Source organism: Salmo salar, chromosome 19 (genome assembly GCF_965601325.2).
Source record: "Salmo salar chromosome 19, fSalSal1, whole genome shotgun sequence".
In the NCBI taxonomy this organism is placed as follows: Eukaryota; Metazoa; Chordata; class Actinopteri; order Salmoniformes; family Salmonidae; genus Salmo; species Salmo salar.
Genome location: NC_138309.1, coordinates 50,597,791 through 50,610,154, shown reverse-complemented (window position 1 = coordinate 50,610,154; position 12,364 = coordinate 50,597,791). Strand labels below are relative to the sequence as shown.

The 12,364-nt window shown below is 40.6% G+C and overlaps 2 protein-coding genes across 9 annotated transcripts in view; one reads left to right on the top strand and one right to left on the bottom strand.

The window, feature by feature from the left end:
* Nucleotides 1-3,162, top strand: part of LOC100380658 (calcium/calmodulin-dependent protein kinase type II subunit gamma) — a 35,302-nt gene extending 32,140 nt beyond the window's left edge. For all 7 annotated transcript variants that reach the window (XM_014158180.3, XM_014158178.3, XM_045702385.2 and 4 more), the window contains 3 exons: nt 30-124; nt 225-461; nt 912-3,162. In XM_014158180.3, coding sequence (XP_014013655.1) covers nt 30-124; nt 225-457 — 328 coding nt within the window. In that variant the 3' untranslated portion in view covers nt 458-461; nt 912-3,162. The remainder of the gene's footprint in view (nt 1-29; nt 125-224; nt 462-911) is intronic.
* Nucleotides 3,163-10,145: 6,983 nt separating this feature from the next.
* LOC106592389 (neurotrypsin) overlaps nt 10,146-12,364 on the bottom strand; it is a 166,074-nt gene continuing 163,855 nt past the window's right edge. For both annotated transcript variants that reach the window (XM_082965768.1, XM_082965769.1), the window contains exon 14: nt 10,146-12,268. In XM_082965768.1, coding sequence (XP_082821894.1) covers nt 11,934-12,268 — 335 coding nt within the window. In that variant the 3' untranslated portion in view covers nt 10,146-11,933. The remainder of the gene's footprint in view (nt 12,269-12,364) is intronic.

Genomic DNA, 12,364 nt, shown 5'->3' with positions numbered 1-12,364 from the left:
CTCTCTCTTTTTCTCTTCTCCCTCATCAGGAGGATCTGTGATCCAGGTCTGACTTCCTTTGAGCCTGAAGCTCTGGGGAACCTGGTGGAGGGAATGGACTTCCACAAGTTCTACTTTGAAAACTGTGAGTCTTTCAGTATTTCACACACACACACACACACACTTCTGAACATACAACGAAGGAGTTCAGCAGAGATCCAAACATGTTTTATGTGTTCCTACAGTGCTGAGTAAGAACAGTAAGCCTGTCCACACCACCCTGCTGAACCCTCACGTTCATCTGATTGGAGAGGAGGCTGCCTGCATCGCCTACATCCGCCTTACACAATTCGTCGATGGCCAGGGCCGCCCCCGCTCCAGCCAATCGGAGGAGACCAGGGTGTGGCATCGCCGCGACAGCAAGTGGCTCAATGTCCACTTCCACTGCTCTGGTGCCCCGGCCGCACCGCTGCAGTGATCTGGTACGTACACACAAATTAAGTGTGTGTGTGTGTGTGTGTGTGTGTGTGTGTGTGTGTGTGTGTGTGTGTGTGTGTATAACTAACCTTGTGGAGACACAATTGATTTTCATTTGTATATATTACTGAACCTTAACCCCAAAGCCTAACCCTAGCTCCTAAGCCTAACCTTTAACCCCTAATTCTATCCCTAACACTAATTTGAACCTGAATCCTAATCCCCTAGAAATACCATTAGTCCTTGTTGGGACTAACAGAATGTCTCCTGTTGGTAACATTTTTGTTAGTTTCTTATTTTTATTGGACTTCTGGTCCCCACAAGTATAGTGAAATATATATATATATATATATATATATATATAAACCTTTTAGAACTTTCAATGGATTAAAGGTTTGCTCCCATTCTCTCTTTTTTTGTCTTTCTTTCTCTCTCTGTGTTTCGATCTCCCTCAGGTGTCCAAACACTCCAGTCGGAGTGTGAGTTTTGGGGAGTGTTTTCGGCTAGTGTGTTTTGGGGGCGTGTCCTCTTTGTGGATTGGCCCATGCCAGGAGCCCGGCCGGGCAAGACTGCACCCTCTCTGCAACACCAACCAATCCTGTCTATCCTTTGATCCGCTGGGGGCCGGCCGAGTGTGGACTCCGCCCCTGTGGGAATGATGCATGCATCTGACGCCCAATAGGAGGGCTTGTCCTTTGACCTCTGACCCCTCCCACCCGGCAGCCATTTTGAGATGATGAGAGGAGCGGGGGGAGGAAGGGTTAATGAACTTGTAATGCCAGATATGACAATGAGTTGTAAGTATACAGGATAATATATGACTAGTATCAGACAACACCCAACCCTACCAAGCATTTATATATACGTGGAATGAGAGGAGAGGAGAATGTGTGTGATTTGTAAGAGGTGACATGTTGGGTTTTGTAAATGGAGAATTCTGTACGGAAGGACAGTCGGTTCGATCAGAAAGGATGTAATAACTTGATGTAAGGAAACACCAAAGTGTACAACTGTAGGCTTTTTACACGTTTCTGTGTTTTTGCTGGTTTAGTTTTTTTGAGAGAAGGGAAGGTAGGGGGGTGCATTCGAGAGCGGTTTTGTTTCTGTTGTGTTTTTAGCCTTGTGTTTACGTTGCGTTTCTGTGGACTGTGAGTCTGTTTGAGACAAATTGTAAGTGACTGAGTTTTAAAAAGGGGTTTTATTGTAAAAGTGAAGCTGCAGTGTGGCCTGTCTGTTTTATCTGTCTGCAGTGGGAGAGAGGGACTTTTGGGAAAAGGCGTCTGCATTTGCATGTTTTCTCTCGCTCTCTCCCTTTCCTCACCCCTCTCCATTTCACTCTCCCACCCTCTGGCTGTGTTTTAGATGGTGTGTGTGTGTGTGTGCGTGTGTGTGCGTGTGTGTGCGTGTGTGTGCGTGGGTGTGTGTGTGTGTGTGTGTGTGTATACGTCTAAGAGACTCATTCAGAGTGCACGACAAAGGGTTGAACACGATCTGGTCACACACACCAGCCGTAGTCCCATGTTCCTGGCCCCATTTTGACATAACCTCTGACATCTACATGTGGTTGGCGCTGGGTGACGATCAACAAGTCCCCCTCAAGGCGCTCACACGTCAACACATGCTCGCCTCCCGCCCAAATTCTTACTCTATCCTCACGTCCTGAGCCTCCAGTCTCACACGGTCTGTGTAAATGCATATCGTGAACTCACTTGCTCACAACTACACACTGGTGTGTGTCAGGTGTTGTAACATATCTTCACCGCTGCACCGTCTCATGGTGAAACCCTGGCAGTGTGTTTTCATCTGTTCTTTGTGCGCTGTCCCTCCATTAGTAACAGTGCCCTTCATTCTCCCCATTTGTAGAGCGGTGTTTGTTTCTCTGTTTGAATGTGTCTCTCTCTCTGTGTGTCTGTCTCCTGGTTTGGGTTTTGTTGACAAGGTTTTTGTTGTTTTTGTTATCACACACACTAAAGTTACGCCAACATTTAACTGATCAGACTAGCTGGTTATAATATCACAGGGAAGGAAGGGACTTAATCAAGATCAGTTGTTGAGGATAGAAATCTGTTACACAGGAAAAAGGGAATAGAGGGTGAACGTGGAAACAACATAATCAATTAAAATAAACAGTAAATGTATTCATTTAATTTCACCCCCTCAGTGGTATTTCAGTCCTTATATTGGCCATTCAGGTGAGAGAAGAGCGGTAGTGTTCAGAGATCACATAATTATTTGTGGAATTAAACCAGAGAGAGCTGTATGCATGTTTTCAGTTTAAGCATCTCCACCGTGCACCTACCTGAACTAGGGTAGAGGATAGGGTATATACTAACTATATCATATTTGCATCTTTTGAAATAAAAATGAAAAACCCGCCTCAATCCAGAATATTGAATAGGTGACATGAGATTTAAAAATATAATACTATTTAATTACAAAAAGGATTGCGGAGCCTTCGCTTGGTATGAAGCTCATTGTCAGTACTCTCCCTGCGTTGTGATGTTAACCTGTCAGCCTGCGCTTTCTTTCCCCAGCAGTCGTTGGACGCTGGACTTTTCTTTTTGTTGCATGATCATGATGTACGGTAAAATAAAACCATGAATTGAGGACGATCACATGTTTGTCTCAATGTTAGTAGGTCCTTTATCATAGCTTTGTTATTCAACTTGGATCTTGAAAGTATTTAATAAAAATATTTCAGCACCGTTTTGTGTCTCTGTCTCTTCATGTCCGAAACAGACAGTTTAACCAGTGTTCCAATGTCCTGCTAGCACTTAGAATGTGTGTCCTGTACATCACTTCCAGTGGAGGCTGGTGGGAGGAGCTATAGGAGGATGGGCTCATAATGTCTGCATTGGAATTAATGTAACGGAGTCAAACATGGTTTCCATATGATTGTCGTGTTTTGATACCGGTCCATTTATTCCATCGCAGCCATTACAATGAGCCTGTCCTCCTATAGCACCTCCCACCAGCCTCCACTGATTGCTTCATACTAATGATACTGTAGTGCATGGTCTGATTAACATGGTCCTACTCTGCTACTGTAACTGGTCACCTGAATCTATTGATAGTGTGTGTCTGCCTTAGAAGTCTCTTAAGATTTCCAGTCATGTTGTGTTCTCATTAAAGGCGACACGGCGGTGTTAAATAGTCTGCACCTATTTAGGGCAGTATTGTTACCTTATTTAAGGCAGACTGTGTAACCTTATTTAAGGCGGACTGCGTACTCCCGTGTGTAACCTTATTTAAGGCGGACTGCGTACTCCCGTGTGTAACCTTATTTAAGGCGGACTGCGTACTCCCGTGTGTAACCTTATTTAAGGCGGGCTGCGTACTCCCGTGAGTGTGTGTCAGATGTAGGACAAGTCTCTTGGTCCCGGTCTTCTCTGTGATTAATGAGGACACTGCTGCAGGTCAGCTTCTACACACACAATATCCACCACTGCCACACACGTTCATGCACACACACCCACACTAATACTGACTCACACACACATTCACTGACCTACCGTCACATTTCCAGCATGCTGTCCCATCTCTCTGGCCATCTGTCGCTCTCTCTTGTTCTCTACCCGTTTGTCTTCTCAAAGGTTACAGACGTCATGTTGACATGAGCTGGGAATAAAAACCCTGAGCTCATTCTCAAGTCTTTCCTCAATTCCTTGTTTCTCTCCCGTCTTCTGCCCGCCTCCTCAAAATGTCAGAGGGACGCCATCCTTCTCCAATCTTGTTACTTAGGTCTTGATTCAATCCGTGTTGCATGACTTCAGCGCTATAGCACGATTTAATTTTAAAGGCAATGTTCGCGCGTTCATGGAGACGGCATTCACGTTAAATGCTGCAATCGGAAACTACCTTTTACATTTCAAGCTCGGAAATTCCACAATACGGATTGAATTGAGCCCTAAGCCTACCTCTGACGTTTTGAGACGAAAGTGAGGAGAAGGGAAACAAGGAAAACCCGCTTGTAATGTCCTCGAATACTCTCTTCGCTTCCCTTTGATAGGTTGAGACAGCCAGGGAGAGGACGAGGAATTTAAGGAAAGACTATTGAGAATTACCCCAGGTCTCCACCGGTGTCTTAAGTCCATTTATATTGTCATTGCATCACATGGTCTGGTGCCCTGGGTTAAGATGTAGCACTGAAGGAGTCACTAGAGAATAGCTTTATCTGAGGACAACAAGGTGGCATTGGAGCTTCATGCTGTAGATCAGCTTCAATAGACAACCTGTTCTTTCTGTCAGATTAGTGATTTTTGATGTATTTCTATGCTTCCCGTTCTTAAGTTTTGTTTTTGTATCTTTTACTTTCAGTTTGGTACACCAGCTTCAAACAGCTGAAAGAAATGTCACAGTGGTTTAGATGGTACAGTGATTCTCTACACTCTGAGTGTTTGTTTAAAAAAATAAAAAATAATAATTCACCTTTATTTAACCAGGTTGGCTAGTTGAGAACAAGTTCTCATTTACAACTGCGACTTGGCTGTTTTGTCACATCAAGTGAAATTAGGCGAATTATTTTAATTTTAGCAACCAGGAAATGGCGGAGTGATTTCTACATATTGCACCTTTAATCAACATGTAGGCCTAAACACCACACAACATTTTGTAATTTAGCAAACTTATCAAAAGTTCTTATCCAAACGGATTTACAATGAATGCATTAAAATGAAGTAGCACAATCAGGTCTCTGTATCCACCTCAGTTTGGGGTTTTCCTGTAAGTTATGTGGGACTCCATCCAGCTGTGTAGCCATCATGTCAACTCTCCTGCTCTATCCGCCTGAGCATTGAGCAGGCAGAGGCTTCATTCAACACCTTGTTCGATAGCACCCCCCAGTGGTTATTATGATGTAAATACAGCCATTAGAAACGACACTCACTGTCATCAAGCAGCCGTTCCACAGTAATACTCCTCCACTAAGACCAGACGAGACTAGCACAATACCCTTCAATAGTCCACCGTGTTTCAGTACAGACCAGTCAGAGGAACACACAGATGTCTGTAAGACCGTTTTCCGTTTCTACTGAGTCAGACTCTTCACAGCTTCAAACAGAGACATGGTGAACTCTTGTCTCGAATTCAATCAAACCCACAGAAGCATTGTTTATGCAGTGTCTGTGTTTACAAACTACTGCTTCCTATTCGCAAACACACACTGGGTACAGTATGCAATGTGGGTTTGGTGGAATATGTCCAGTTATGGAAATATTTACATTGATTTAGGACTCTAGTCAATCTGGATCGCTGAAGACTTACAGTGGAAATGTAAAGCTCATTTCACATTGAGACGACATATATGGTGTTTACCGTGAACACATCTCCACTAACGCAGCAACATTGCCTTTAAATTTAAATCACGCTGTTACACTGAACTTCAGCGATACGGATTGAATAGAGGCCTTAGTATGACTGTACAGTTTTACTCAAACATGAAGTCACAAGGAGTTTAATGTAATGATAATACATGACAAACCTCATGTTACTGGATAGACAGGAGGAGTTTAATGTAATGATTATACATGACAAACCACATGTTACTGGATAGACAGGAGTTTAATGTAATGATAATACCTGACAAACCACATGTTACTGGATAGACAGGAGGAGTTTAATGTAATGATTATACATGACAAACCACATGTTACTGGCTAGACAGGAGTTTAATGTAATGATTATACATGACAAACCACATGTTACTGGCTAGACAGGAGTTTAATGTAATGATTATACATGACAAACCACATGTTACTGGATAGACAGGAGTTTAATGTAATGATTATACATGACAAACCACATGTTACTGGATAGACAGGAGTTTAATGTAATGATTATACATGACAAACCTCATGTTACTTGATAGAGAGGAGTTTAATGTAATGATAATACATGACAAACCACATGTTACTGGCTAGACAGGAGTTAAATGTAATGATTATACATGACAAACCACATGTTACTGGCTAGACAGGAGTTTAATGTAATGATTATACATGACAAACCTCATGTTACTGGATAGACAGGAGTTTAATGTAATGATTATACATGAGAAGCCTCATGTTACTGGATAGACGGGAGGAGTTTAATGTAATGATTATACATGACAAACCACATGTTACTGGATAGACAGGAGTTTAATGTAATGATTATACATGACAAACCTCATGTTACTGGATAGACGGGAGGAGTTTAATGTAATGATTATACATGACAAACCTCATGTTACTGGATAGACAGGAGTTTAATGTAATGATTATACATGACAAACCTCATGTTACTGGATAGACAGGAGGAGTTTAATGTAATGATTATACATGACAAACCTCATGTTACTGGATAGACAGGAGTTTAATGTAATGATTATACATGACAAACCACATGTTACTGGATAGACAGGAGTTTAATGTAATGATTATACATGACAAACCTCATGTTACTGGATAGACAGGAGTTTAATGTAATGATTATACATGACAAACCATGTTACTGGATAGACAGGAGGAGTTTAATGTAATGATTATACATGACAAAACTCATGTTACTGGATAGACAGGAGTTTAATGTAATGATTATACATGACAAACCTCATGTTACTGGATAGACAGGAGGAGTTTAATGTAATGATTATACATGACAAACCTCATGTTACTGGATAGACAGGAGTTTAATGTAATGATTATACATGACAAACCACATGTTACTGGATAGACAGGAGTTTAATGTAATGATTATACATGACAAACCTCATGTTACTGGATAGACAGGAGTTTAATGTAATGATTATACATGACAAACCATGTTACTGGATAGACAGGAGGAGTTTAATGTAATGATTATACATGACAAACCTCATGTTACTGGATAGACAGGAGTTTAATGTAATGATTATACATGACAAACCTCATGTTACTGGATAGACAGGAGGAGTTTAATGTAATAATTATACATGACAAACCACATGTTACTAGATAGACAGGAGGAGTTTAATGTAATGATTATACATGACAAACCACATGTTACTGGATAGACAGGAGTTTAATGTAATGATTATACATGACAAACCACATGTTACTGGATAGACAGGAGTTTAATGTAATGATTATACATGACAAACCTCATGTTACTGGATAGACAGGAGTTTAATGTAATGATTATACATGACAAACCTCATGTTACTGGATAGACAGGAGTTTAATGTAATGATTATACATGACAAACCACATGTTACTGGATAGACAGGAGGAGTTTAATGTAATGATTATACATGACAAACCACACGTTACTGGATAGACAGGAGGAGTTTAATGTAATGATTATACATGACAAACCTCATGTTACTGGATAGACAGGAGTTTAATGTAATGATTATACATGACAGACCACATGTTACTGGATAGACAGGAGGAGTTTAATGTAATGATTATACATGACAAACCTCATGTTACTGGATAGACAGGAGGAGTTTAATGTAATGATTATACATGACAAACCTCATGTTACTGGATAGACAGGAGTTTAATGTAATGATTATACATGACAAACCTCATGTTACTGGATAGACAGGAGTTTAATGTAATGATTATACATGACAAACCTCATGTTACTGGATAGACAGGAGTTTAATGTAATGATTATACATGACAAACCTCATGTTACTGGATAGATGGGAGGAGTTTAATGTAATGATTATACATGACAAAACTCATGTTACTGGATAGACAGGAGTTTAATGTAATGATTATACATGACAAACCTCATGTTACTGGATAGACAGGAGGAGTTTAATGTAATGATTATACATGACAAACCTCATGTTACTGGATAGACAGGAGTTTAATGTAATGATTATACATGACAAACCACATGTTACTGGATAGACAGGAGTTTAATGTAATGATTATACATGACAAACCTCATGTTACTGGATAGACAGGAGTTTAATGTAATGATTATACATGACAAACCATGTTACTGGATAGACAGGAGGAGTTTAATGTAATGATTATACATGACAAACCTCATGTTACTGGATAGACAGGAGTTTAATGTAATGATTATACATGACAAACCTCATGTTACTGGATAGACAGGAGGAGTTTAATGTAATAATTATACATGACAAACCACATGTTACTAGATAGACAGGAGGAGTTTAATGTAATGATTATACATGACAAACCACATGTTACTGGATAGACAGGAGTTTAATGTAATGATTATACATGACAAACCACATGTTACTGGATAGACAGGAGTTTAATGTAATGATTATACATGACAAACCTCATGTTACTGGATAGACAGGAGTTTAATGTAATGATTATACATGACAAACCTCATGTTACTGGATAGACAGGAGTTTAATGTAATGATTATACATGACAAACCACATGTTACTGGATAGACAGGAGGAGTTTAATGTAATGATTATACATGACAAACCACACGTTACTGGATAGACAGGAGGAGTTTAATGTAATGATTATACATGACAAACCTCATGTTACTGGATAGACAGGAGTTTAATGTAATGATTATACATGACAGACCACATGTTACTGGATAGACAGGAGGAGTTTAATGTAATGATTATACATGACAAACCTCATGTTACTGGATAGACAGGAGGAGTTTAATGTAATGATTATACATGACAAACCTCATGTTACTGGATAGACAGGAGTTTAATGTAATGATTATACATGACAAACCTCATGTTACTGGATAGACAGGAGGAGTTTAATGTAATGATTATACATGACAAACCTCATGTTACTGGATAGACAGGAGTTTAATGTAATGATAATACATGACAAACCTCATGTTACTGGATAGACAGGAGTTTAATGTAATGATTATACATGACAAACCACATGTTACTGGATAGACAGGAGGATTTTAATGTAATGATTATACATGACAAACCACATGTTACTGGATAGACAGGAGGAGTTTAATGTAATGATTATACATGACAAACCTCATGTTACTGGATAGACAGGAGGATTTTAATGTAATGATTATACATGACAAACCACATGTTACTGGATAGACAGGAGGAGTTTAATGTAATGATTATACATGACAAACCTCATGTTACTGGATAGACAGGAGTTTAATGTAATGATTATACATGAGAAACCTCATGTTACTGGATAGACAGGAATTTAATGTAATGATTATACATGACAAACCTCATGTTACTGGATAGACAGGAGTTTAATGTAATGATTATACATGACAAACCTCATGTTACTGGATAGACAGGAGGAGTTTAATGTAATGATTATACATGACAAACCTCATGTTACTGGATAGACAGGAGGAGTTTAATTTAATGATTATACATGACAAACCACATGTTACTGGATAGACAGGAGGAGTTTAATGTAATGATTATACATGACAAACCTCATGTTACTGGATAGACAGGAGTTTAATGTAATGATTATACATGACAAACCACATGTTACTGGATTGACAGGAGGAGTTTAATGTAATGATTATACATGACAAACCTCATGTTACTGGATAGACAGGAGGAGTTTAATGTAATGATTATACATGACAAACCTCATGTTACTGGATAGACAGGAGTTTAATGTAATGATTATACATGACAAACCTCATCTTACTGGATAGACAGGAGGAGTTTAATGTAATGATTATACATGACAAACCTCATGTTACTGGATAGACAGGAGGAGTTTAATGTAATGATAATACATGACAAACCTCATGTTACTGGATAAACAGGAGTCTCAAGAGGATTAAAAAAAACCAAAAAGGAATAGGAGCATTTCCTGTTTGAGAAACAGTTAGTTATGGAACACAAGATGCTTCACCTGATTGAGCAAGTTAGAAACAAAAAAACATCATCAGGGCCATACTGTATATGGAGCTGGTAGAAGTTTCACCTAACCACTGGTTCTGGGTCAGAACTTTTTGCATCCTCCCCACAGGAAGTTGGTGGCACCTTAATTGGGGAGGAAGGGCTCGTGCTAATGGCTGGAGCAGAATAAGTGGAATGGTATCAAATACATCTAACACATGGTTTCCATATGTTTGATGCCATATCATTTGGAGTTGGCTAATCTGATCCTTGATCTCGTGTTAGGGGCAACTTCTCCCTCAAGCATGTGATAAATTATGCCTCTGAATATGACAACACCGTCTACTACTGAGGTCATAGAAAAACGAGAGGAATATTCAACTACAGGAAGTCTAACTGTTTGGTCATTGAAATCAGACATTAATGAATGCAACACATAAACAATCAGAAGTATTTACACACAGCGTTACCAACTACAGCCATTCAGGGAGATCAGTAGAAAAAGATACATACGATCCATCCCTTCCCATGGCTTTGACAGGAGAGAGAAAAATACAGTAGCATAGAATATCAGTTTGTGTTTTATGACGTCGCAATGTCGTTGAGAGGCACAGCGTATGCCACAGCGCAGAATCCCTGGAGCAATTTGATGGAGCAGTAGAGAGTCTTGCTGTAGGGCACAACGGCAGATGGTAGCTGGGAACGGACACCAACAACCTCAGGTTACTGGCCTAAACCTCAAGGCTAACTGCCGCCAAATAAAGAGTCCAGTTTTGAGCACCCCCCCCCAAGAAAGTCCAGTTTATTTGAAACGAGAGAGAAGAGCTTCTCCAGTTCACATTTGAAAGAAGCGACAGTCCCATCCAAGGTAGATAGCATCTTCAGGAATACAAAACGTGGTATTAGATATTCGAGAACAGCTTTTGAACAACAGCTTACATATTTCTTTTTTTACCACTGGTTAAGGAATAACAGATCATTCTGGACAAACTTCACATTCAAATAGGGCATCACAAGAAACTCAACCCAACTGTCAGAGAAATGACTACCTAAGCATGTCATCTAGCTAAACATTATCACTACAGCACCTCCCCTCCCAGACACACATATGATACACACACAGATGGCACACATACATGAATGCACACTCCCCATAGCTAGTGTAATACACATGCACACACCCCATAGCTAGTGTAATACACATGCACACACCCCTTAGCTAGTGTAATACACATGCACACACCCCATAGCTAGTGTAATACACATGCACACACCCCTTAGCTAGTGTAATACACATGCACACACCCCATAGCTAGTGTAATACACATGTACACACACACAAGTCTATATGGTCAGGGGGGCAGAGGAAGATCTCTTCTCGTTCTTCTTCTTCTCTTGTATTTTTCCTCTTTCTCTCCCTCCTTTTCCAACATGTACTCCTCTTCCATCATCATCTATCCTTCCTCCTCTTCCTCTGACAGTCACATGACACGGCCGGTGAGCCAATGGCGTGTCCTGGATCAGACAAGAGTGTGTGTGTGTTTATTGTGAGTGTGTGTATGCTGATTTTGTGTGTTTTCATTGTGATCGTGTATGTGTGTGTATATTTCTGTGCTGATCGTGTGTGTGTATGAATTGATCGTCAGTGTGTTTGTTTCAACTCGTCATGATTGTGTGTGTGTGTGACTTCATCGATCCAGCCCCGGAACCGTCTGACCCGTGTGTAGAGCGCCGGGGTTGAGGGGTCGCTGCAACCGTAACCCCCGGAGACGATCCCGGTCAACACCCATCGCCCTCCCTCCCCCTGGCATACCAGCCCACCGCCCCAGTTGCCCTGGCAACCGTTGTTCCCGTGGAGACGACGTGTGTCAGGGGGGCTGCCGGCGCACAGCGTGCCGTGGGAAGAGTAACCATCGCCATAACGCTTCTTACACTGCCATGACGTCAGGAGGGGTACCCAGGACTGGAGCACAGCATCTGAGGGGGAAGAGGATATGTACAGTAGGGAGGAATAAGTTACTAACGTCTCAGCACTAAACCATATATCCTAAGAGGTTGTAGTTAAGAGGTAGT